The 27,746-nt window shown below is 42.6% G+C and overlaps 1 protein-coding gene across 8 annotated transcripts in view; it reads left to right on the plus strand.

Annotated features, from left to right (window-relative positions):
- The first annotated feature begins 2,358 nt into the window (after positions 1-2,358).
- The window catches only part of LOC146351200 (nuclear body protein SP140-like protein), a 38,215-nt gene continuing 12,827 nt past the window's right edge, over positions 2,359-27,746 (plus strand). For 3 of the 8 annotated variants that reach the window (XR_014789551.1, XR_014789550.1, XM_084846816.1), the window contains exons 1-12: positions 2,367-4,273; positions 5,857-6,019; positions 8,294-8,392; positions 10,997-11,139; positions 11,935-11,982; positions 13,191-13,361; positions 19,309-19,357; positions 21,993-22,052; positions 22,652-22,791; positions 24,340-24,402; positions 25,871-25,989; positions 26,943-27,060. Coding sequence is in view for 6 of the 8 variants with exons in the window: in XM_084846816.1 (XP_084702942.1) it covers positions 4,127-4,273; positions 5,857-6,019; positions 8,294-8,392; positions 10,997-11,139; positions 11,935-11,982; positions 13,191-13,361; positions 19,309-19,357; positions 21,993-22,052; positions 22,652-22,791; positions 24,340-24,402; positions 25,871-25,989; positions 26,943-27,060 (1,320 nt within the window). In the remaining 2 variants the exon portion in view is untranslated. Of the gene's footprint in view, positions 4,274-5,856; positions 6,020-8,293; positions 8,393-10,996; positions 11,140-11,934; positions 11,983-13,190; positions 13,362-19,308; positions 19,358-21,992; positions 22,053-22,651; positions 22,792-24,339; positions 24,403-25,870; positions 25,990-26,942; positions 27,061-27,746 lie in introns of all 8 variants that reach the window. The other 5 variants (XM_084846812.1, XM_084846814.1, XM_084846811.1 and 2 more) reach the window with 4 other exon arrangements.

Consider the following 27,746-nt stretch of genomic DNA (forward strand, 5'->3'; position numbering starts at 1 on the left):
ATCCATGAAGGGGTACACTAGATATACTTTGGCCATATGTGGGTGTTTTCCTCACATGAGATGGAGAACAGAATCACACCCACTGGCTCTGTCCTGTCTCATCCTTGCCATCCATGCATTGGGGAGGGGGCACTCTGCAGAGGGGACCCTACTCTAGGCTATCCCAGGACGGTAACCCGGGTTCCACATCACTGGGGGAGGGATGGTGTAAAAGCTGGAATGGAATGGCCCCTTTATTTTAAAAAGCCAAAACAATTGGATGTGTTAGAGACACTTGAGAAAAATATTTTAGTGCTGAAATCCTTGCAATTTTATGTTATTATTAACCCCATAATGCTCAGAACCCATCTGGAACAGAACAAAATGGCCTGGAACGCTAACTTCCAAGTGAGCCAAGCCAACCAAAGTCACCAGTCACACTAGATGGGAGTAATGTAATAAGCCACAAAACTGCCACAGAAACCATGTTTTGGTACCCCTTTTAGGCGATAGTCCATATTCCACAAAACAGCCCTGAACGGCAACTTCCAAGCAAGCCAAGCCAAACCAAACCAACCAAATTCACCAACCACACATGATTAGATGGGAGTGATGCAATAAGCCATAAATGAACACTACCACTCATTGTTAGAATGAAAAGCCATCGTTAATGGATATTATAGTAATATAACAGAATCAAATCAGTCTCAGAAAATAGAGAAATGTGCCTTTAACTCTTAGCCCTACCACGTAACATCTGACAACATCAAATTAAATCTGTCTATTATTAAATCAAGGGGCTGCGGTGGCTTAGTGGTTAAGACGCTGAACTGCAGACCGGAAGGTCAGCATGACAGCAGTTCGAGACCCGAGTGCTGCGTGACGGAATGAGCTCCCGTCTTCAGTCCCAGCTCCTGCCAACCTAGCAGTTCGAAAGCAAGAAATTGCAAGTAGATAAATAGGTACTGCTTAGGCGGGAAAGGTGAAAGCGTTCCGTGCACCTCGTGTTCAGTCATGCCAGCCACATGACCACGGAAGCATCTTCGGACAGTGCTGGCTCTTCGGCTTAGAAATGGAGATGAGCACCACACCCTAGAGTCGGACATGACTGGTTGGGGACACCTTTACCTTTTATTATTAAATCAACCAAAATTATATTTGTCTAATTTACCACTGAAAACAATTGCAGCATGTAGACCTAATCTTTCTCTTTGTGCATAAGTGAAATTGTTTGGAAGGCGTTAAACTTGAGCATTTCAGGTTGTGTATTCCCATTTGATTCAATACAGCATGTCAATTTTCTTGGCAAGGACATAGGAAAAAGGCGTCCTGACCTCTTAAATTGCCTGTTGCCCAGAATAACATAATTTAAAATCAATTATAATGTTCAGTCTAGTCCAATGTATGAATTTGGTTGGTTTCACCATTTCAGAAATTGGCATTCCAGGCCATTTTTTTCCAGAATATGATTTATACCGGCATATGCTTTCTGAGGATGTTTTGTGGCATATCATTATGGGTGAATTTGGTTTGGCTAGCTGGGAAATTGGTGTTCCGGGCCACTTTCCTGCAATACTGTTTATTGCCCAGAGCCTATACTGGAGTGTGGTTTCTGTGGATGTTTCCTATCCAGTCCTGTAAGCCTGGTGAATTTGGTTGGTCTGGCTCACTTGACAGTTGGTGTCCCGGGCCATTTCCCCTAGATACCATTTATTGCCCGGAAGGCATACCAAAATGTGGTATCTGTGGATTTTTTGCGGCTGATTGCATCGTTCCTCGTGTGACCAGTAAATTTGGTTGGCTTGGCTCACTTGGAGGTTGATGCTCTGCGCCATTCCGTTCTGTTCTGGAGGGCTTCTGGGCATTCTGGGGTTAATAATAATATAACATTTCAAGGATTTCAGTGCTAAAATATTGTTCTCAAGTGTCTTTAACACATGCTGTGTGTGTTTTTCTGTTCTGGCTTTTACACTGTTCCCTGCAGGTATGCGCAGTTTACATATACTGGAAAAGCCATGACAGGAGAAGTGTGACAATGGGAGGTGGGGGAAGGGGGACTGCACTACAGTGCCAGGTTATGACGAGACTTAATAACAATTTCTAAATGTGAGACATACATTGTGGACAATTTCCTTTTATGACTTTTGTGGCACCGGGGGCGGGGGGCGTCTCATGATTTCCCATCACTTAACAATTGGGATTTGGCAAAGTTGCAAGATCTCAGTTTTTCTCAACCTCACCGTTGAAGCGTCTGTTTCTTCTTAGCAGGTAAAGGAAACGTGGGAGGAGTTGGGCCCGCAGAAGGCACCACCGTAGCCCCGCCCCCCCCCACAGCAAATAGGGAGGAGTGCGTTCAGTTTCGTTTCCTCAAAACAAATCAATTGATAGAAAGTTTCAGATCGAGGGGTTGTTCAGCTGAATCCGGAGCGAGATCCAGCCCTCACATTTCTTGGTTTTTCTCTGTGTTAAAGTAAAAGCAGGGAGCGGGAGGTGAGTGACTGGTTGCTTTCCATAACGCAAAAGGAGCCTCAAACCAGTGGAGGCTAGGGACTCCGATTTGGGGGGGCCTGTGATTCCATTCTGGGTTTCAGTCACAATCAGCCAGAGCTCTTTAAGGAGCTATGCAAGGTGCTGAACCCATTTAAGCACCTTGGACAGCTCCTTTAGAATTCTGGCTGGTTCTGACGGAATGGAATGGAATCACAGCCGGCCGAAATCGGAGTCCCTAGCCTCCACGATCTCAAACGCTTTTGGCGTGGAAACCCCCAGTCCCCGTCCCAGCCCCGTTGGGTTTTCTCTGCGCTTCGTTTTGTATCCCGAAAGACCAGTAATTGACCCTTGCTGATTTCTATCATCCTTGCGTGGCCTAATCTTAAATTGGGAGCGGGGAGCGGTCACCTTTAGAAGCTGGTGGAGAGAAAGGAGCTGCGGCTGGGAATTCTGAGCGGGAAAAGCTTCGCGCCAAAGAATTCCGGCGCTGAGCGGCGTCCCGCTGAAAATGTCAGCCTCCAGAGGTTGCTTTTCATTATCAAAAGAAATAAGGGTTCGCGGTTTGCTACGAGCGCGTAATGCGCGCTTGCCCCGGAAAGTGCCAAAGCTCGTTCTGACGGAGGAAATCGATAAATAAACAAGAGAGTTGCTTGGGTTTGGAACAACCTACTAATAACGTATAGTGCTGATGTGCTGCCCCCAAACTATCCGGACTAGGCTCTTCTTAAAAATAAGGTACCCAGCTAGATTTACATTGGTGTCGCACAGTAATGCTGCTCTTCTGTTTTTCGCAGTATTTTCTTCCACACCAGAGGCTGGACTAGAATCCGTGGAGGTTGGTGGCTCCGATTGCGGTGGGGTTGTGAATCCATTCTGGGTTTCAGTCAGACGCAGCCAGAGCTCTAAAGCAGCTATCGAAGGTGCTGAACCCTACCCCGAAACTAGGTCCAGAACCTTGGATAGTTCCTTTAGAGTTCTGGCTGATTCTGACTGAAACCGAGAATGGATTCATATCCCCAGCGAAATTGGAACCACCAGCCTCCAGCGACTAGAATAAATATACTTCAACCCACTCACTGGGTGACTTTCAGCTAACCACTGTCTCTCAGCCTAAACTACCTTACAGGACTGTTCTAAGAATAAAATAATGGGGAAGAACCTTGAACCTGTGCAGCTTGGAGGAAGACTGGGATTTAAATGAAACAAATAATAATATTTTAGCCTGCTTATGAACTCTATTTCTCCCTTATGTGTGACTCTCAGTAACTCATGTTAAAGTGAAGCTGTGTCCCTACCTCACTTTGAGAACTCTGACCACAGCTGGGTTTTCAACATTAATTCAGAAGAATATCTCACAGCATTTTTACGCAGGTAGGTGACAGTCACACACAACACCCAAAACTGGGTAGAGGTAGGTGGGGAAAATTTAGAAGTGATGGGGAAGGAATCATTGAAGCACCATTCTGCAGCCAGGGATTTGTTGAGTCTCAGAGATGGTTTTTCACTATTGGAAATGAGGTTATTTCTACTTAAATACCCAATTCGAGGTTTTGGTTGTGATTATAATGCTAAAAGTTCTTTAAATATTAATATTATTTATCTTGTTTTCATCTAGGTTTTGAAGGTATTTGAAACTTTGTCTTGCTTTGTTTATAGGATGTCTGCTCCAAACCAAAACATGAACGATGAAATTTTGAGATTATTTAGAGCCAATAAAGTGGAGATTTCTTCTGCAATTAAAGATCTATTTCCTTTTCTCTATGGCCTACGAGACAAGGAAATAATATCTGAAGAAGAGTTTAAGGTGACTATTGCACTGTAGGCTGCAAATTCATTTGTAAGACCCACCTGGTCATTTGGAGTTCATCTAGGTTTTTCTTGGGGCCAAACCTGATGTGATGGGGCCATTGTTCACACGTCTGCCAAGTTTACAAGCATCTCTACACCAGCCTAAAATCCCACATATAAAACAGGGCTTTCTGCTTCCGTTTTAAATGCAGGATCACAAGGGACTCCTTTTACATGAGCTTCCTTTTCCCCCTCCCCTTTCCCCCTCCTTCTCCCCCTTATCTGAGTCTTCCATATGTTTCATTGATCTAGCTCCTCTTCTTGCAGCTTTTCCTTTTCCACTGAGGGAACTCAAGCGGGGTAATTTGATAGCTCATTATCTCTGATCTTTTAAAAAATGGAATAAAGGTCATTTAGTTCAGGAGACACCCTGGAGGTTAACGATGTCATCTAACTGGCCCGCAAACTTCCATGAGTGAGCAATCTCAATAGCAGGATAAAAGCTCCATGTGAAGAAGTCCTACATGTAAAGTAGGGGGGTGGAAGGGGTCATACTTTAACAGTAAAAGGAGCAAATGGGAGCGTGGTGCTAAACCCTCCCTCCGTGCCTTTCCTTCCGGCAGTCAGTTGTTCCAGGAAGTTTCTCCCTTCTCAGATCTAATACTAGAAACCAAAAAATGACTGAAGCAATGGAAGGAAGGTAGGTAAGATACCAGCGGTGGGACGTTTTAGTGCCCTTGTCCTATGTAATCCTTTGAATGCTAGAGTAAGGCATAGCACAGGGTAAAAGGCTGCTGCTGTGTCATAGAGAAACGTTATAACTGACTCACAACCTGAAAAGGGTGCAGGGTGAGATGAGCAACATAGCATGAAAGCTGGTGTGGTGTGCTGGACGGGCTCAAACTTCACTCAGTCATGAAGCTCATGGGTGAACCTGGGCGAGTCACACTCTCCTAGCCTAACCCTCCGTATAGGGTTCTGGGATCATCTTCCAATACACTAGGGCAATTAAAAGAGAGAGTGTATGACCAGGTTCGCATGATCACTGCAGCTTATTTAAGCCATGGTGGATTGTGACACATGCTAGGCAACTTTGAACATTCAGGATGCGACTGCAGCTTATTGTGTCATCCAACCCCAGTGAGGGTGAGTTGTTGGTGTGGTTAACAAATGTAGGAATACAAGTGTTAAAATAATAATAATGATAATAATAATTCAGTAAGAATTGTAATAATTATTACTATTGCTGTTGCTGTACAGAGGGAGTATCTTTGGAAGTTAGTGTGGGGTGTGCCAGTATGGACACCCCTCTAGCAGTAGCAGGTTATGGGCTTGTTTCTGAAGAACACTTGGAAAAAGGCCTTGAGGATCTCTGGCATAGGTACAAGTGTTTAAAAAAAGCACAGAAGAGGGTCAATAGCTGTACTGGATATTTGCATTTGGTGAAGGAGAAATTAAAACTGATGATGATCTCGCTAACAATCCAAGCAATCTGTTGTTATATATGGTGGAAAATGGGAGAGTTACTCCATATTCTCAGCCTAAAAAAGATGCTTTTGAAGACAGAGATGAAAAAGCCTGTGTGTTGCTTCTTCCTAGAAATGCTATGATAAGGTAAACTCAGATACAGATATTCATAAAGCGATATATGACGTCCTTGAAACTATTGAGCTCAGTGTATCAGCAGTAAAGGAAATCTTCTGCAAGGAGAACCTAGAAGCATATCCAGATTTGCAGCCAATATACCAAAGTCTAGAAAGTGGTAAGTTTCCCCATTGGTTGTGCTGAAGCTACCAGGCTAGCGTTACAGATAAATACCAAAAATGAAACAAAAAGATTTTTTTTACTATTCCTACTGTCCTATGCAACTTGAGTGGTGTATGTCTGACAAGGAGTTGTTACATGCCTGGAAAGAATTGATATATGGCCTGCCTAAGGACACAATCCTATGCATGTTTAGACAGAAAAAAGTCCTACAACTTCTATGCACAGGATTGCACCCTATGTGGCTTACTGTAAGGCTGACTTAAAGTAGAGTTTAGCAACAGTGATGTGTCCAAAAAAATTTTCTCCTGTGCTTTATTTTTCTGCAGAAAATTTTCCATTTCATAAGTTCATCAGTACTGATGAATGGATGCCAATTGCAAATACAATATTGGGCAAGTTTGGCAGTTTCAAAGTTGTAGATGAATGGTTATCAACATATGTACAGTTCTTTGAATTCCTAAAATGTATTAGGGCGCAATCCTATGGCCGCTAGTCTGCAGCTAGACAGCCATAGGATAGGTCGGTTCCCGGGAACTGACCCCGGAGCCTGCATTCCAAGGTCGGTTCCCAGAGAACTGACTTCCACTCCATCCCACGCTGCCTTGTAGGCAGTGCGGAACAACTCCGCACTCATAAGAGGAGTGCAGAGTGGTGAAAACAGGCCATTCCTGGGGGCAGGGGCAGAAGTGCTGTTCTTACCTTTTGTATGTGTCGGCCAGCCTGTCCCACTCCAACTTCCTGCAGCTAGACAGCTGAAATTGTCTGTCTAGCCGTGCATGCAGTTCGGCTGAAGCTCAGAGGGGATGATCCCCTCCGTGCTGCTCCTGCCCTGCATCGGATAGGTGGTCGCCTCCGAGTTCAGAGGCAGCCACCTATCCCGATAAGATTGTGCCCTAATTAGTGTGTCAACAGTTTTCATTACCTTTGGGGTTTTTCCTTAAATGTAAACAATAAGTACATGCTGTTGTCTTTAAATTTTTGCAAGTATTTCACATAATATAATATTTAAATTACATGAAGGGTGCTTTAATTTTTCCCTCAACTACTTCAAGTCAAATTCTTGTGGTGTATTGGGACAAAAAATTAACTTGAGGTACTTTTTGCTAGCTTTGTTGTTTACTAAATGCAAGTAAAATAAACACACTAAATTAGATCACTCTCTAGGGTATCAGGAAATTTCCCAGTGTAAACTGAAAGTTTTCCAATGCAAATTGCCCTATTTACCTAGGAAAATTTCTCAAAATTTTGTTGTTTACTAAATGCAAGTGAAATAAACACACTAAAATAGATCACTCTCTAGGGTATCAGGAAGTTTCCCAATGTAAACTGAGAGTTTTCCAATGCAAATTGCACTATTTACATAAGAAAATTTCTCAAAATTTTCCAGAAAGCCATATTACTAGTTAGCAACTAGAGGCCACAGTACCAAATTTTGCCACCAGAGAAGTGCCACCTGGTTCCCTCAGTTGCCAGCCTAGAGACAAAATATGTATTCATAAAAAGGTGCTTGTGGCAGTAGGCCTTGCTGGCAGGCCCATTTTGGCAATGGGTGTGAGGCACTGGACCACTGTCTGTCACTCCATTCTCAAAGCCTTCCAGGAATACTAGTTGATGATCAGGGCTCTAATTGTGCTCCTAACCTCTGAATGTGCAGAATATCCACTTGCTAGTATAGCTGGCTCTGACACCATGGAAGATATCAAAGGAAGCAACGTGTTAAAAAAATATCCAACCCTTACATTTTAACTTTACTTTAGGTCAGGGGTGTTGAACCTCTCTCTCGGCCAACTTCCATTTTGGAGAAGCTCTCAGGGGCTGCATTCCAGTGGTGGGAGGGGGCCAAAGGCAAAAGTGGGCCAGGCCAAAGGCAAAGGGGGTGGGGCCAAAATACAAAAAATACCAGCATATTGTAACTTAACATTCTGACTGCTAGCAAATAAACCTTAGGAGAGGCATTTCAGTCTTTTAAATTGGGGAAAAACTGCACAAAAGCTGGGAAACCAACAAATGATCAGTGTTTTGGGGGATGAGGGTGAGACCAGGGGAAGGGGACATGGCCATCTGGGGAACCCTGGAGGGCTGGACCCCGGGTGGGCCAGATTGGGTCCCCAGGCCTGAGGTTCTGCACCCCTGCTTCAGGCACTTTTATAAATGATACATTATTAACTTTTCACAATGCATTTTATCCCAACTAATTAAAAACTAGGCTACCACTGCCCTCATGTAATTTAATCCTTATCCAAAATGTGGTCATATGTATCCTCTTCAGTTCACCAGCATGCTGAAAATAACACTGCCATAGAATGGAGGAGCAACGAAGTACCCATAACGCAGGATGGCAAACCCAAGTCCTCTGCAGGAAAACAGCGTGAGTACCACCAGGGTCTGGGAGGAACATTGAAGCATAAAGGGTGGCAAGAGAAAATGGGCAGAGTCATTCAAGAGAACATGAGACCTTTAGCTGAGGGTGGTATAGCTGAAGGAGTAAAGGTCATGGGCAGGGTCCTGCCCAGACACAATGAGAGGTGCCTTGAGAGGGTTTTTGTGCCCTATATTTAAATATTTTAAAGCCTAAAATATTTTAAATAATAAATTAAATATATTTAAATATATTTAAATCTACCATTCTGGTTTAGAACTTCAGGAATAGCCTTTAAGGAGATGGGCAGATTGTCATTCATTAGAATCAGTTACAATTGACCAGTTTTTCATTTACCAAATTAAAATTCCATCTAACAAGAAGTTGACCCAACAGAGCAATCCTGTGCCCCATTTATGGCAGGGGGGAGAGCTACAGTGGTCAACTTGTGTACAAAGTGCACCATGTCCTGTACAGTCCTACCGCAGAAGTTGAGGAGAGAAATAATTTCACTACAAAAACCACAGAACAGAGCAACAATTACAGTCACCCACCCAGCCAGCATCCATGGAAACATCACCAGCCCCCACCAGACACAGGCTGGAGCAGTAAGTATGCCCCCATGTCAGCCATGGAGGAAGCCAATTTACTCATGGCAGTGGGGCACTTCTCTGCCCCACCGCACAAACAACATACACAATAATGCTACAGTGCCATCCATTGCATGAGCTAATAGCTCAAGCACAGGCAGAAACTACCTAGCTGCTGCAAATCCCTAGGAATCCCTGCTTTACAGTAGTGGAGCTACTCTGGTGGAGCAGCAGGGAGTTCCACCAGAGAATCCATGCAGTTGCACAGGTGAATCTCCATGGTGGTGATGGAACTCAAGTTCTGCAGGCAAAGCAGGGCTTCGGCCTTATCCTAAAGCTTCTCAGCCAGCGTATCTTCAGTGTAGGACTAGGACTGTGCCCTAAAACACTTCAAGTGGTGACATGAAATTCAGACTTCATGCCACATCACATTGGCAGAATCTGTAGTATGAGATTGCTGTAATTGTCCGGAAGCCTGAGATACAGTAATTGTACCCTTTGACTTCAATTTCTTGATTTCATCGAGGAAAAAGGAAACAAAATAAGAGAAAACAAAATCTGGTTTTCCAGAGCTCCATGCTTCCTGTATGCTGTGGAATAGCTAAAGGTGTTTTGTATAAAGAGATGTTGGGAAAAGGTCGTTGTTTTGAAAGAGTATAATTTATGTGTATAATTAAATCTGTTCAAGGCATTTGATACCAATGGCAGATTAAAATATTTGTGTGTGGAGGTGGGAAGGATGCATCGATGTGGTTAGCATATGAGTATTATTTATATTTGGGGACACTTAAAATACTCATTTCCTATAAGACTATTTCTTTCTCTATTCCTCATCCTATCCTGTGGACTCAGGGTGGCTTACAGCAATTTCATCACATTTTGCACTTCCTGCCTGTTTTCTTTGAAAATGAAATTAATAGTAGTTTTGAACTGGTATTTTTGTCTCTTAGAGACCAATCCCATAAATCGCACTCCCGATAGACAGAGGATCGCGAGATCAGAGCCCTCCTTCCATCCAAAGCCCTGCCGGACAGAGCCAGATAGGGCGGAAGGAATGCCGGAGGCGATTTCACCTCCTGTTTCTCCTTAAAAATAAAAATTCAGCTAGATGGGCCTCTGAGCCCATCTAGCTGACTTACTGGTGGTATGCGGGAATGATGACAGCAAGGCTGTAGGAGCCTGCAAATCCATGCCCGTCCCCACTCCGCCCCCTTTTTGCCCTCCCTGAGATCTATTGAGTTCACTGTAGCGACTTTGGAAGAGCAGCTGCCATGGTGCAGTGAGGGTGCAAGGAAGGGGGGAATGGTCTGATGTTGGATTCCCATGAAATTCTAGACAGACTAACCATGTCACTCTGAGGGACAACCAGTTCAAAGACATTTCTTCTCCAAATGGCAGCAGAATGCTTAGAAATTGTGCAGGCACTCTCACCACCCTTGTGTAGAGGTCTTTGGCAGCTTGTGTAGGTATGAATCAGTGATGTCATAGGCCTGCATAAGAACCAAGTGTCCATAGAGTTTTAGCATTGCAGCACATTTCCCATACAAACCAAGCCTTACCCAGTCCTTGACTGCTGTTTGGTGGTGGCTGTTGATAAGTATAAGGTATATCTCAGGCCTCAGATGCCAGGAGGGTAGCGTGCTCATTTACACGAATCACATGCTACCTCACTATTTTCCCCCCAAGATCAAATTATCTTGCTTTTTAGTACAGACAGAGAAGTACAAGAATATCTTGCCTTTATTGTTGATCCTTTAAAAAAAAATTCACAACTAATCTGTATTTCATTTCCATTATAATACATGCACATTATCTGTCTGTACAAGTTTGATCAACAAATGCATAATAAATTGTACAACAATTTACAAGTATCCATGTTACTGCCATTATCCCTGTTCTTATCTTTTTTTCCTAAGTAGAGTTTGGTTAGAATTCTCTTGTTGGCAGATTTTCCTTCTTACCTCAGTGAGCTTTGCTGGATGAGATACATGCATAGTGTTGATGTGTTTTTTGTTTGTTACAGGAGTTTCAGAGAAATGTATCAAGGGTTCTGATGGAAAGTGGTTCACACCATCAGAATTTGAGGCTGAAGGAGGATGTGAAAGATCGAAGTGCTGGAGAAAAAGTATTTGCTGTGATGGGTTTCCTTTAGAAAAATTGAAAGCGGTATGCAGCTCACTTGTAATACCTGTGATTTTAATACCTTATTTTCTAGTTGTGATTTGTACTTGTAACCACCACACCTTTCCAGACATGAGCCACGTGCTTTATTCTTATAGTCACTCATACAGTAGCTTTGTTGAAGCACACTTGTATCTGCTACTTTTTAAATTGGGAGATGTGTGCTGCAACAATGGGAGGTGGTGGTGTGGGGACACAGAAAATGTTAAAAATGAAGGTATTTCTTTTGCTGGTGTTTCCTTCTACAGTTCATTTTATTTTTTAAAGGCTTCTGTTTGTTTGATATAGCAGGTGAGTGTTTTGACTCTTTAAAAAAATAACATTCACATAACATTATCTATGCAATGATATGTTAGTCTGAGTGGCAGGGATTTCATTTGGCTAGCAAATATTGCAATACATTGCTGGGTCAATGTGATTGCATCATAATCAGTCTGCTTGCTGCTCATTATCATTAAGCCAGAATTCTCAGCAATTCTGGTGTAACGTTTTGTGTGAAGGCATTTAGAATGACCCTAATACTACATAGAACTGAGTAAACATAAGGCACTTGCCAATTAAAGGCAATAGGTATATTCCATGGAGCAATGATCTATGAACGTTTCATGCATGCATTGCAATAAAGGGTAGCTATGTAATAATGATGTAAATGAAGTTCTGTAGTAAGGTGCCAGTAATATGCTAACTTCTTAAAGTTTATTTCCTAAGTTCATATGAGTGAGTGGGGGGGATTTAGTTATTGCCTCAGAGTAAATCTAATAAATGTGATGTTTATTTCAGAGGGGAGATCTATCTAAACCACCGCGAAATTCCCCCTGGAAAAAGAAGGTAACAATTGCTGAACAGTTTTACCAGGTTGTTGTGTTATCAACAAACCACCTAAGTTGGCATATACATTGACTAGTAGATTTTTTAGATCCATATTCCAACATCCCTGGGGATGGGAGCCCATTAACATACATTTTAAAATATTTTTATATTTTAAGAAAGAAAGATGGCTCCCAGACTCTGGCTGAGAATCCAATTGTATATCTGTGTGAGGAAATGCAGAAGGAATATGCCTGCCATCTTCCAACAACTTTTGCTCCTTTTTCACCTGTTTAAAAGTTTATTTTCTCCAACTTAACTCATGTCATTGCTAACTTGCTTTAAGGAAGTGTAAATGCAAGAGACTACCTTAAATGGTTTGTGAATTGCACTTATATACATAAGCCAATTTGTGGTATCCGGTTTTGAAAACAGAAACCACTTTGACTGCCTCGGTGTGCAGAGATATGCTGCTTAGAGCATAGCATAAGGAGCAGCGGTGTCATTGATGCCTTGATTGCCTATGTCTGAATGCTCCCCAGCAAAAAACCAAAAAACAAGTGAAGTAACAGAGTTGGCGCAGTAGAATGCATTTTGTGGCAATAGCAAACAGCACACATAGAATCCATTTTGTTTCCTTCCGCCATAAGCCAGCGGCTCAAATTAGCCAAGAACTTGAAACAACTTGGGAGAACTTCTGCCTGCTTTTGACAAAAATTACACTGTCATGCCACATCTCAATAAGAGTTTGGTAGTAAAATATTGGATAAGGGATCGAATCCCCACTGTTTTTTATTAGCAATAGATTTTGTCCTTTTTGTGCAACGCTATTGCTGCAATGGACAAGCAAGTGGGGGTGCGGGAAAGAACTTTTTTCTCACTACATACATAAACAGCAATGTCACACATGAACAGAGAGAAAAGGAAAGCCCATGGTATAGCAGGCCTAACAAAACTTTACACATGCACGAGAGAACCATGCATCTTGCTAGATGTGTCTTTGAAGTTTCCACTGAAGCTGCTCACACTGCTGAAAAGGTAAGCTTTGTTTTAAACTGGCAAATAGTGTACCTCTTTAGCAGTTCAAGAAGCTGCTGTGGGAACTACTGGAGTTCTCCCCTACACATGTATGTAACTTTCATGGACTACAGTCGTAGTATGCTAAATTATACTGGGTTTGTGATATGTGGAAAATGCAAAAACATTACAAACTTGATTTTGAAAACCAGGATGCCGGCCAGTGTTTACAGAAAAATAAGGTTACAGCACGTTCCAGCCCAGGTCAGGCACGGCTTGTATTTGACAAAGGAATTTTGCGCCTGCAGTCCAGGACTGGATTTCTAAACCAAACAGATGATCATGGAATGACTCCTCCCACTCCACATTCTTGGCCTCTTCAGGTCAGTGCTGACTTCTTAGGCTTGTGGCAGATCACCCTTCTATGTGGTTCTGGTTTATATTTCTTACATTATTCTTTTTTATTTATATAGTGTCAGTCAGCTATGTACATAGCACTTTACAGTGAACAGGTATGACAGGTCCCTGCCCAAGGGGCTTACAGTCTAAAACAGACAAAGGGAAACAACAGAGGAAGGGGGGAATTGAGGCATGGATAAACAGAGAAAGAATATGTTATTCTTTCCTCCCACATCAACCTTCCCATTCACTGAGATCTATGGATCAGGGCCTCCTGGTTGTTCCATTGCTTGCACATGTACATCTGACAGCAACCAAGGGAAGGGCCTTTTCTGCTGTGAAGCCCCATTTTTGGAATTTCTCTTCCCTGCTCCCCCCACCCCAAAGTGCACCAGGCGCCATCCTTGATGGTGTTTCAGCCCCTGTTAAAAACTCATCCGTTTACCTAGGAATCCACTGACTTTAATACCTAGCTTAGTAGATTTTGTGTTTTTCTCTTTGTATTTTAATTGTTTTAATTAATTTTGTACACTGCCCTGTGATTTGGTAACAAAGAGTGGTATATAAAGAGTTTAAATAACTAAATAATACTTCAGTGACATGTACTTAGGCTTTACAATAAGGTATAGGGACTAGGGGAATGATCCAAACACTTGTCAGAAATGATGAGTTTTGAGGATGGACTTAAAGGAAATAAAAGAAGTGGTTGCACAGATGCATTTTGGGAGGCAGTTCCAGGCATAAGGGGCAGCAAGGGGAACATGGACAGAGCCATTTCAGGGAGCAGGAGTCCTTGGGACAGCTGAGAGTGGTGGGATGGATGATCATCCTGAGTACACCCCGGCTCTTCAGGGGCTGCTGACAGTTGTCAAGGTCTTTAGGTGGCAGGGGCCAGAGAGCTGCCACTGGAGCAAACGTGTCATTCCTGACCCTGATACACCTGGCATAATCAGGCTATGCATTACATGCCTATATGGTCATCTCTCTTATCAGTGCTCCAGCATCATAAATATATAAGTGGGACCTGCTACTAAATGTTGCAGGATATCCTCATTTCTTAACTGCAGTACTCCTGATCAAGATTCCTGCCAGCTAGCCATGCCCTCCTGCAGGATACTAAAAGGTGTAAGGCGCTCAAGCAGGGCATTCCACATGTCCCCTTTCCATTTTCTTTTCCAACTAGGGGGGTTTCTCCATGACAGCGGAAGGAGATGGAAGGAGAAACCAATTGTGGCTTACCCAAATGTTTCAAGGAGCCGCCTTTGCTCCATGCAGGGCTCCACGAGCGAGTGTATCGCACCAGTAAAAGTCACTTCACAGGACATACTTCCGGGTGGGAGGTGGGGTTGGAGTGAACGTCATCTGATGGGCAGGGGCTGCTCAACCAATAAGAGAAGCTCCCCGCCTTCCAGGCTCTCGCCCCCTTTCAGCTTTGATAAAATCCCAGGAGGTTTCCTCCTGTGTTGCTACATAAATCACACTCCTTCTCTGTCTGTCTGTCTGTCTGTCTCTCCCTCCCCCCCAGCACCCCCCCCCCAGCATTATTTACTCCATTAAAGAACAGAGGAACACAGTGTGAGCCTTTCCCTGAAACTGAGGATGCTGGGAACAATCTCCTTCTCACCAACCCCCTTTAACTCCCTTAAAGAGCAATCACTAAAAGAACACAAATGTTCTTTCTGCCCTGATCAGCCAACGATGTGATCAATCGAAGCTTCAAAACTTCAATGTTAAGGCTCCTAAATGCGTTATTTTGATTCATGGTGATCTAGTAGCTCCAGGAGTGCGCATTTTGGGGACAAGCCTCAGTGGGAGTTACTTTTGAATAGACACACATATGTCTGTGCTGGGAAAAACAGAGGGGAAACGAAGGGATGGGAAACCAACCCCCTTTCTAGCCTGATCCTGTGTAGGATCCAGTGATCCAAGGTGAATGTAGTTACTTCTGAATGGCAATAAATCAAACAAGAGAGAATTGCAGCTGTGGGGAAAGCACTTTACAGCCTTTACAGAATTAGTGCTTTAAATCCGCTATTTCAGTTGAGGGGTATCTCTGTAAATGCTGATGTGCGCATTCAGGGGACAAGCCTCATTAACCAGAATGGGAGTTACTTCTGAGTAGACACTAATTGGTTTGTGCAGGGACGGGAAACACACAGGAAACACCCCTTGACCGGGGTCACAGTGAAAGGCACACCCCTGGGCAGGGCTGGCATACCTGAGGTAAATGCAAGGGTTGGGGCACAGAAGGTTCCTTCTTTTTTAAGGAAAATAATCAGACTTTAAGCAGTCTCAGGAAATCCAGTTTTTCTGTGATAAGCTCCGGGGTGGCTCCTGGATGGCTACAACGTCATGTATCCCTACGACCTCCAAATGCAGCCAGCTCGGAGTAAATCACTCATGGAGACACACCCCCTAGGTCTGTATCCAGGCTGAGGTCAGATGGGGCCAGGAAACCTCTGTCCCCAGCCACCCACTCATTTGTCTATTTATGAGGTGGGTTGGGGGGCACATTGCTTTTTTTCTTGCAGCTGCTGCTTTCTGAACCTCAGACATGACTGCTGGACTCACTTGCAGCAGCACAAAGGCCAACCACAGCATCCTAGCCAGCTGCAAAGCCTGCAACTTTATTCACTCAGTGAATAGAAACAATGAGGTAGATTTCTATCATCTGAAATCAGATGACATGTTTGATTTTGCCAGTGTAGTTGTAGAGCCTTTCCACCTGAAGCTTTTATTGTGTGCTCATGATTCCTCACTCACAGTAACTTACAGGTCCTTTGCATGACATCCTCCTCCTCAGAAAACCCCCAGAAAAAAAACGTGTAAAAGAGCTGATCTTAATCCCACAAAGAATTTAGAAGCAGAAACCTCAGTAAAGGTGCAGGTTAAAAGCCTCATGTAGAAAAGCCCTTAGTCAGGTTTGTCAAGGAGGGTGAACCTGCTGAACATCTGTCTTTGTACAAGCTTAGCAGTCTAACTGCTCACTCAGTAACAACCAATGTTCTCCTCATAGTTCTGTCTGAGTATGGGTTTACTTCTTCTATGCTATGATGCCAATGTGATGGGATCATCAGGAAGAACTGGCAGGGTACAAAGCCATATGCAGTAGGGGAAACTATTGCCTACATTCACTGTTTCAGTCACCAACTGCAGCTTGTAATTGTACATGCTTTTTCCAAAATAATCGGATTGGGGACTTCCTTGACATGTGCAATCATTTGTATTATTTCACCAGAAAGCATTGTGCTAGTCACCTTTACTCAGGCAACAACTTTTGGAGCTAAGGTGGACAGGCGATTTGACCACTGCTACAACTGTCTGTCAGAATTTTGAAAAGATAAATTATGTTCTGAATTATTTTGCAAAACCACAAAGACAAACTGTAGTGCCAATAGACCTCCTACTGAAGGCAACAGCATCACAAAGTCAATGTTCCAAAATTAAAGTATAGTTCTTATAGTGAAAGATGTACTGTCTATGTTTGCCTTCGGCAACTCATCACTAAGGAAGCAATGAAATGCATTTAGGCCAAGCTGCAGAAATGGTAAACATTTGTGTTTCTACAATGAAAGGAGAGAGAAAGGTCCTTTTGAGGAGCTATGGGGCAAGGCATGTGAAATATATCATGACAATGGCATAGGAAATGATATTGGTAAAATGAAAAGGACATGGAAGGAAAGTACACAATTGGAAGTATACAGACTGAGAGCCGTCTTAGGGTATGGAATAAATCTTCACACTTTCAGCTGAAAACAGCTTTTATTGAAGTTCATGACTATGCAATTTCAGAGAGTGAAGCACAGTTTTCCAAAGGCAATGCTGTGTATCTTCCATCTGTATACACATTATTTCTAATCTAATTTCTGATCCATTTTTAGAAGTCAAAGCATTTATGCCTCACTTAAAGTTGACTAATGTTGATGTTGTAGCCTATGGCAGAAAGCCACAGTTGTAAAATGGCCTGTTTTGGCACCAACCAATGATTTGGTGACAAAGGAGAACAGTATTCAAAATGCCTTGAGTATCCTGTACCCTTCAAGCGAGGCATTCCCAAATGTGTACAAAATGCTAGCTTATGCAGTGACATTTGGTGCAGATGTGTGTGAGATATACTCTTAGCTCACACACAGCTTAGGTCCCCAGAGACAGTCAGTGGGGAATGACCAGAAAATTAGTATGGTACTACTTGGCTATGAGAATGCACATTATTATCAGTACTTCTTTTACCAAATTTAATGCTGGAACACACGAGCTAGTATTGAAAAAAACATGTTTCTGTATTTGGAACTATATGGACCTTCTTTGACCTTGGCTTAACACCCTTATTCAGGCTCTTTGTTAAGGGGAATGCATTGGATACTGTGTTATCCAGTTCTACAGTTACTGAAAGCCTTATTCAGGAGCTATGTAGCAGGGTTTTTTAATTGTGCAAAGATAAACTGTGAAGGAAAAAAATTATCAGTTCCAAAAGAACATTTGCACAGTTCAAAATTCAAGTCAAGCAAAAGTTGTATTATATTAGCAGTTGTGAAAAGTAACTGATAACAATGTGAAAAGTAAAGTGAGTACTCCTGGCACCTCTAGAATGCCAAACCCTGATCAAGCATACCCATTTCTCTTCGCCCTGCCAAAGATACTCCCCACAGACTCCACTGCTACTCTTCCCAGAGTGTTCAACAATGAACAACATTGCTGTCGCTATGTACTAACTGCCATACAGCAAGAGTTTTGTCAACCCTGTAGATAATGCACAATATTTCTATCAACGCTTCTTTTACTGTAATACCAAAGGATTTATACATATATGCTATCATGTTGCTGTTGTTCAGTTGTTAAGTCGTGCCCGACTCTTCGTGACCCCATGGACCATAGCACGCCAGGCCTTCCTGTCCTCTGCTCTCTCCGGGAGTGTGCTCACGTTCATATTCATTGCATCGGTGATGCTATCTAGCCATCTCATCCTCTGCCATCCCCTTCTCCTTTTGCCTTCAATCTTTCCCAGCATCAGGGTCTTTACCAGTGACTTTTCCCTTCGCATTAGGTGGCCAAAATATTTGAGCTTCAGCTTCAGTATCTGTTCTTCCAAAGAGCAGTCAGGGTTGATTTCCTTTAGGACTGACTGATTTGACCTCCTTGCAGTCCAGGGGACTCGTAAGAGTCTTCTCCAGCACCACAGTTCGAAAGCATCGATTCTTCAGCACTCAGCCTTCCTTATAGTCCAGCTCTCACAGCCATACGTTGCTACTGGGAAAACCATAGCTTTGATTAGACGGACCTTTGTCAGCAAGGTGCTGTCTCTGCTTCTTACTATACTGTCTAGGTTTGCCATAGCTTTCCTCCCAAGGAGCAAGCGTCTTTTAATTTCATGGCTACAGTCACCGTCTGCAGTGATCTTGGAGCCCAAGAAAATAAAATCTGTCACTGCTTCCATTTCTTCCCCTTCTATATGCCAGGAAGTGATGGGGCCAGATGCCATGATCTTAGTTTTGTTACTGTTGAGTTTCAAACCAGCGTTTGCACTCTCCACTTTCACCCTCAACAAGAGGCTCTTTAGATCCTCTTCGCTTTCTGCCATTAGGGTGGTATCGTCTGCGTATCTGAGGTTGTTGATAATTCTCCCGGCAATCTTAATTCTGACCTGTGAATATGCTATCATATGCCCTTCTAAAAAAAAAAGTATATGTGGGAATGATGACAAGAGCTATAAAAGTCAGGATTTATGAACATAAAAGCTGCATAAGAAACGAGAGAATGCAAGCCCCTCTTGTTCAGCATTTCCTTGACTGAGGACATAATCTGAAAGATTTGAAGTTCTGCACAAGTTCAAGGCCTATAGTTAATCTGGACTGCAGGAGCTGTCACTTCTGCTGAATGACACACAGTTTGTGTAAGCCATTTGAATCACCTGTGTCTACTTTTATTTGACAGAGAAAGAATCCTTCAAGGCCATTTTGTCAGTCTACCCAGTTCCAATCAGGTCAGTGACAATTATGGGTGAAGTATATATTATGTAGTGGCTGGAACAGCCTTCCCCAAACTGGTGACCTCTAGGTGTTTTGGACTACAACTTGCAGAATTTCTGACCACTACCCATGCTAGCTGAGGATAATGGGAGTTGAAGTCCAAAACATCAGGAGGGCAACAGGTTGGGGAAAGCTAGGCTAGAGTCTTGGAATATATGTGGAAAATCCAGGTTCAAATCCCTGCTCAGCTAGGAAGCTGACCAGGTGGTTTTGGTTCCAGGACCAGTTCTACAAAAGAACAAACAATTGCTGGGGGTACCTAATTTTGGATGGTGCCATTACAATGCATCATAATATTTGCCAGAATTTTCAATATTTTATTTTCATTTGTATCCCATAGAAAAAATAAACGTTTCATAGCAACCATCATTTCCGGTTCCCATTTGAATGCTATTATGTGCAGTACAGGAGTATAATACAGAATGTCTTATTTCTTTTAATTGAATGCCCTGAATATGGCCAGGTTTGATTAGGACCTGGATGTACAACTTTGCCAACTTCATTGAGTTTTTGGAGGAAGGACATGGCTGTTGCAAAGGCTAGAGACAGAAAGACTAGAGAAGGGGCAGGCAACTTTTTTGGGCCCGTGGGCACATTTGGCAATTTGAGAACTTGTCCTGGGCAACCACCATAGAATGGGCATGCTGCAGGTGAAAGCACTGGCCTGCAGCTACCTGCCATCTTCATTTCTGAAGAATGTCTCTGAGCCCCACATGTGGCCCAGAGAGGCATTCATGGGAGTAGCTGTAGGCCCTCATTTTGCTTTGAAGTGATCTCAGCTGCCAGTAAGAAATGTTATTAGAAAGAAAGAAAGTAGGAGGGGTTGGGCACTTTGGTGGGCACTAAGAAAGGTGTCCAAGGGCACACTGGTGTTCACAGGCTCCTTGTTGCCTACCCCGGACTAAAGGAATAGATGTTCTTTGGGTTCTGATTTGACTTGGGGTTTCAATCAGTCTCTGCTAGAGTAGTAAGAGCCATGTGTGCATGCAAGAGGTCAGACTGCATTATTATTAATTTGTTTATTTATATATTGCCCTTCTTCCTAAGAGAGCCCAGGGTAGTGCACACCATAATAAAATACATCATTTATAATTAAAACATTCAAGTGTAAAACTAAAATAACAAACATAACAAAACACCACACAGGATCTCAGCAGTGAAATCCCAAAGCCGGATTACATCATAAAAACCCTGGATGAACAAATATGCTTTAGTTGTTGTCCAAAATGAAGCAGCATGGGACCAATTGCACTTCCACGGGGAGGAAATTCCATAATCGGGATGCCACAACAGAGAAGGGCCCATGTCAGGTTACCACACCATAGACTAGGCCACAGAGCAGAGCCTCCCCAGTCGATTTTAAAGCCAGTTGGTCAGTACTGGGAGAGGCATTTTCGTAAAGTACTTGGGTCCTACATGAGGGCTTTGTATTTAAGTGCCAGTACCTTAAATTGGGCCTGGTAGCTCAAAGGCAACCAGTCCAGTGCTTTAAGGATGGGTTTTATATGATCCCATTCAGCTGCACCACTTCATTGGGCAGCTACATTCTGCACCAGCTGGAGGTTTCAGACTGTCTTCATTGGTAGGCCGTCATAGGGTGCATTGTTGTAATCCATTCCAAACATGAGGTTATTAGAGCATGGATAATGAAGCCAGGCTACCCCAATCCAGAACACACCAGCCAGAACTGGGCATAAGCACTCCGCACCACTGAGGCCAACTATGCCTATAGTGATAGCATCAAATTGAGGAGAACTCCCAAACTACATACCTGTTCCTTCAAGAGGAGTTTAACCCTATCCAGAACAGGCTGTCTCCCTAATTCCTGGACCTGAGAATCACCTACCCACCGCACCTCCATCTTGTCTGGTTTCAGCTTTAATTTATTTGTGATACGATCAGGAAAACAGGTGGTTGGTCTAACGCCTCCAAGCATCCACTTCCTCAGGTGGCAATAACTGAAACTGATCCTACAATCTATGACTGGACAGTGTTCCAACAATCTCTACATGTCTGCATACAAGTGAGCATTGGCTTTTGGAGGTTTTCAAGAGTGTGCTGGAGGTTGCAATTAAACCAGACCTGTTAGTTGAATTACTTTTTCTGCAACCTGAGATGTTTTGCGTGGGATGTCTTTTGCTGGAAACAGGAAACATCCACCAACAGAAAGTGACTAGGTTCAAGTAAGCTGTGTGTAATTTCCAGTGCAGCATTTTAAAGCACTATTTAACAGCTCAGATCATTTTATACATTTAACAGCTCAGTCAGATCATTTTATACAAAAGGGTGGTTAAACACTATTTCTCAAATAAAGGCTGAGCAAGTCATGGGTATTAAAGCCTTTATTAGAGAGTTGTAATCAACTATCAACTTTATTTAGAACTATATTTAATGTGTCTTATATCCCTTTTCACTAGACAAATGTTTGCATGATGTTACATTGCTAAACCTTCCGATATTTTCTTGTTCTCCACTTTTATGGGCGTTCTGGTTCCTCTTCCTACCCCATTCTGATTATAGGAAATTATTTTCTATGTTAATTTTCCTGTTTGTGAAATATTTCAAAAATGGATATCTTCTCTTCACCAGAAATCCCAGTGCAGTGTGGTGCCTTCACAGGAGTATTACATATAGACCGATTTGCAGCAGGTAAATCTGGTAATGATTTCTAGGTTGTCTACATGGCTTTGGAAAAAAGCAGGTTGTACCTTATTTCATGGTTGTAGACCTTTCCTTGGCATTGCTTACTGTAAAGAGATTCAAAATTCTATGCATCCTAGATCATGTCCCAGTAGCTCCAGTGATAGGAGTACTGTTTTTAGGGCTCCTCATCCCTGCAGTCTAAACCTTTAGAGTGTTTTAAACTACACTCATCTAAACATAAAGTCTAGGTAGCTGGTTTCATTGACAGAGGGAGAAAGGTACTTGCCTCCACTGGAGGTATTTAAGCAGAAACTGGATGGCCATCTGTCAGGGATGCTGAAGCTGCACCCTGCATTAAGCAGGGGGCTGGACTAGATGATCTCTGGGATACCTTCCAATGCTATGATTATATAAATTGCCCCGCTCCAGAACTACTGGAGAATGCTGGGACATCACATCTGTTAGCCAATGAACCCCTCTCTGTATATACTTAGCTTCAGAGTTCTAAGAGAAGAGGAGTAGGGTAGCATACAAAATTCTTTTTATGTTTTTTTTAAATGCTGCTTTCAAACTAGACTTCAAAATGTTTATTGTTTTATATATAGGATCACATAAAAAGTGCATCAGAATGAAAGAGCGATGGTGCACTCCTAAAGAATTTGCGGGGATGGATGATGAAATTATTTTTGGATCTTGGGACAACAACATTTGTGCCAGTGGAGTGCCTCTACGAGAACTAATAGAGGTAATCTGTTCTAGGCCATGGCTATACTTGCAGGTTATCTTGTTTAATTCTGGCTGTTTTGTATTACTTCTACAACAGATCTGTTGCTTCCTATTCCTGAATCATGTGCACATTTTTGTGTTCCAAAGTGTTAGTCCTTTTGGTTACGCCAAGGTAACTGGAATGTCCCTAAGAATGCATGATCACTGATCACACTTAAAATCTTGAGAGATAACTTCTGGATAATAGAGGTTCAAGATCTCAACGTTTTATTGCTTGCAAATCAAATAAATTAAATGTCATGATTTCATGAAGGCCCTTTCAAGAATCTATCCCGATTGCCTGAGGGGTCATTGTAGGAATCATTCCCATTCCTTGGCTGGGGTTGGAACTTCATGTATGGATTGCCTGGGTTAGATATGCCAGGAATCCAAAGTCCTTTCCCTTGTGTTCGGAACTGTGGAGATGGCAGTGGGGAAACCATGCTGATGAAGATCTCAGTCACGGTATTAGTGTTTAGCTTTGGACTGTTCTGGAATTAAGTAGAGCCTATAGCTACTGACCATCAGCTATATGATTTCTGAAGAGTGTAGTCATTAAGCTTTTGCCTTGAGATTGCCTGCAATAAATCTCACTGATTTGGGTGTCCGGTGTCAGAGTGCCTGAGCGTGTGTGCTGGGGGGATTGGGAAACCTGACAGGCCCCCCACCTTAATGAAATATCGTCAGCAGCATGTGCATATTTGAAGGCCACTGCAAGACCACCCAGAATGTTCATGCTGCCTATCATTTCACAGGTGGGAATTAGGAATATATTTAGGAAATATATCCAAGTCTGTCCTTCCATTTTTGGAAGAAACTGGTAGAACAAGTAGATGGAGATCTTATTTGAAGCTAGAGAAGTAAAAGAACAACAACGGCATTATGTCCCATTTCTAACCATGCTATTGGGTGAAGGTCGCTAAGGACGCAATCCTGTGGGGATAGTCAGCCATGTCCAAACTCGGAGGCGGCTGGCTATCCAATGCAGGGCGGGAGAGTGGAGCACGGAGGGGCTCCTCTCATCCACGCTCTGGCCACCCTGCATTTGTGGTTAGACAACTGATTTCGGCTGTCTAACTGGGGCACCTCAGACCAGGGGGAGGGGGAAGCCAGATGGTGCATAGGAAGCATAATGGTGCTTCCGTGGTCCCCTCTCCACCACCAGGAGCGCCCCCTTTTTGGCTGCTCCATGCTGCTCTTCTGAGCGTGGAGCTGGGGACAACCCGCACCTCCTATGAGGGAGCATGGGCAGGGAGTCAGATTTCTGGGAACCGAGCTCAGAGCACTGGCTCCGAGCTTGTTTCCCAGAAACTAAAAAATCCTATGGCCATCTAGACACTAGCAGCCATAGGATGCATCCTAATTCCATAGGAACTATAAAGCTAACATTCCAGGAATCCTACCCACAGTAGTCTACAAAAATTGAAAGTATTCACAGTATGAATCTGATCAACAAATGTGTAGCTAGAATTCTTTTTGTGATGAGCTTTCCAAAGACTAACAGAAAACACCTGACTATTTCTGAAAGGATGGACGTTTGAAAATTCATCCTGAGAACTGCCCTTGTGAAACCTGCAAAGAAGACATGTGGGTAGGTACAAGTCACTCAGATTTTCATCTTTATTATAAATCTTTAATTGGAAATTCGTTCACAGAGTGTATTACCTAATTTTCTCTTGGAATACATTGGTTATATATAATATGACTAATTTAATTCTAAACTGTTATTACGTTAGCATCTTATTTTCCATATATAGTTATTTATGCAATGAAAAATAGGATTTGGATGAAAAAGTAACAGAGGAGGGAGATAAAAGAAAGAAAAAGAAAAGGGGAAACGTTAAAACTCAGAAAAATAAAAGATGCCCACTACAGTGGAGAAGTTGAAATGATACCAACCTACCACCTAACAAACTAGTGTGTTGTTGTTCTTGTTGTTCAGTCATTAAGTCGTGTCCGATTCTTCGTGACCCCATGGACCATAGCATGGCAGGCCTTCCTGTCCTCCGCTCTCTCCGGGAGTGTGCTGAACTTCATATTCATTGCATCGGTGATGCTATCCAGCCATCTCATCCTCTGCCGTCCCCTTCTCCTTTTGCTTTCGATCTTTCCCAGCATCATGGTCTTTTCCAGGGAGTTTTCTCTTCACATTAGGTGGCCAACATATTTGAGCTTCAGCTTCAGTATCTGTCCTTCCAGTGAGCAGTCAGGGTTGATTTCCTTTAGGATTGACTGATTTGACCTCCTTGCAGTCCAGGGGATTCATAAGTCTTCTCCAGCACCACAGTTCAAAGGCATCAGTTCTTCGGCACTCAGCCTTCCTTATAGTCCAGCTCTCACAGCCATACGTTGCTACTGGGAAAACCATAGCTTTGATTATACGAATCTTTGTCGGCAAGGTGCTGTCTCTGCTTCTTACTATGCTGTCTAGGTTTGCCACAGCTTTCCTCCCAAGGAGCAAGCGTCTTTTAATTTCATGGCTACAGTCACCGTCTGCGGTGATCTTGGAGCCCAAGAAAATAAAATCTGTCACTGCTTCCATTTCTTCCTCTTCCAGGAAGTGATGGGGCCAGATGCCATGATCTTAGTTTTGTTAATGTTGAGTTTCAAACCAGCTTTCCTCAGTAGAGCACGAAGTTGTGCTTTCAGACTCCAAGTTACTTGTTTTGTTTTTGTCAACTTCTCCACTTTTAGTTTTTCACAAAAGTGTTGAACTGAGAAAATGGGACGATCCCAAGTGGATGTAATCTAATAAACTGGCTACTTTCAGTGACCGCTACAGATTTAGAGACAACTTCCTGAGGGCCATGTTACCTGATGCAGCAAAAAACAAGAAAGTCCATTTACACTTCTTTTTTTCTCTCTATTCCCATCTATATACTGATGATAATGATATTTTTATGCCAACTGAGGATAATGCTTTATGAATCTGACAATCTGGACTCTAATCCATGAAAACGTATGCTACAATAAATCTATGTTATTTTTACAATATATTTAGATTACTGTTCTATTCCAGTTTGCTTAATGCTTATTTTTCAGAGTGACTTTTTTTTTAGCCAGAAAATGATGACACATGTGCCGTGTGTACCGAAGGAGGCTTCCTGGTGTGCTGTGATTCATGCCCTAGGTCCTTCCATGATTCCTGCCACATTCCACTTGTATCTGCTGTAAAAAGGTTGGTTAGTTTCATTTTTACATAGAATTCTAGAGTATCTGCAAGGGTGAATATGAAATAGTCAGGAAAGTCAAGTGTTAATAACATCAGTATTTTGCATCTATAGCAGCTGCTACATTTGGCAAGTGAACAAAGTCATACATCATTGATTGTAGCCCATGACTCATGCAACATCTGGCCCTATGCAACAACAACATTGCTAGGCTCTAGACCAGGGGTGGGCAACTTGTGGCCTTCCAGATCTCTTGGCCTACAACTCCCATCAGCCCTAGCCAGCATAGCCAGTGTTGAAGGATGATGAGAGTTGTGGGCCAAAACATTTGGATGGCCACAAGTTGTCCATAGCTGCCCTAGACTATTTCAACTGCGAACATTTGAATGATCTGTGACAATAGTGTGTACTTTGTATTGCAAACCAGTTTTAGCATTCTCCTGGTATTAAGAAAAGCTGAGAGTACGCAAAAAAACCTGCAGTGATTTTTAAAAAAATCTTGTAGCAATGTTTCCTGTCTCCTGTTTAATGAATATCAGTCATGTTCCCTATTTAAATTACCCTCAGAAAATTTTCACATTACTATTGGAACATTTTCTCTAACATTTCAATAACAGAAGAATACATAATATCAGCGATACATATGTTATAGCCAAGAGAACAGCACCTACTTTCTTTTGTAGAGCACCTAGCTTATGTTAGCACTTAATAAAAAAATATAATACTAATAGTTATTATTATTATTCCTCTTCTTAGTTCTGGTGCTTACTCAGGCAGGGGACTGATTTCATAAGTCTTTATTTGTGTAAGCTGTTGTTTGAGAATTTCCTGGTTATATGTGAAATCTGTCAGAGAATTAATAACAATAATATATCTGACACAGAAGAAATCGTCTGCAGTTAGAAGCACATTGTACACAGCAGTATTATCACTATTATATTATGTTGTACTACAATTTTAGCAAGAAGTGGATATGTACTTTTTGCAAACTGAAAAGTAAAGTGGATTGTGCCGTAAACCGCCCATCCCGCCAAGAGTGCCGAGTTTTAAAGTACAAAATGCTTCCCAAGCAAACCCTGGTAAGTTTCATCAGACATTTTTGGTGGTAGGATTGTGGGACATAGGAATTGGCTATTTCCCATTTCAGTTCAATGATAGGCAAAGCAATACAATTAGGTTGTAACAGTAATTATAAAAATCATGAACATCAAAACATCAGGCCAGCCACCTGCTTTGTAAACGTCCTGAAACTTCAACCACCAAGCCAACTTCTGTTAGCTGGCAGCTTTCCCTTGCTTTGTGGTGGCCAAAATTGATGACCCAAATTTGGGAGGAGCCCCTGACATGTTTAGAGACTGCTGTGGCAGTAGTACCAGGTTTTAAGAGCTTGGAAACAGGTTCTGTTACATTCTCCACTCAGCTCTTTCTTGGTCTTGGCTACTAACCAGTTTGAACACTTTGTGACTGCTAAAGTATGTCTGCTTCTTTTTGGCTAGCAGAGCTTTTGGTTCTATCTTTATTGGTGGTGGTGGTGGGGCATTGCATGTGACTGGCCACTGTTGGGAACAAGGATGCTGTACTAAACGTGTGGGGCAAAAGGGGTATTGCTAGGCACCTAAAAGCTGCATAAAATATACATATATTAATTTATATCTATATATGCACATTTTGAAGTAATTAGTAGGATTTATTTAAATTTCGTGGAACACAAAGCCAGCTAATTAGTTTCCCATCCAGATAACCCCAAATAAACTACATTATTCAA

The sequence above is a fragment of the Heloderma suspectum genome, chromosome 3, assembly GCF_057233095.1.
Source record: "Heloderma suspectum isolate Gila_16-S chromosome 3, 16-S_ref, whole genome shotgun sequence".
Lineage (NCBI taxonomy): Eukaryota > Metazoa > Chordata > Lepidosauria > Squamata > Helodermatidae > Heloderma > Heloderma suspectum.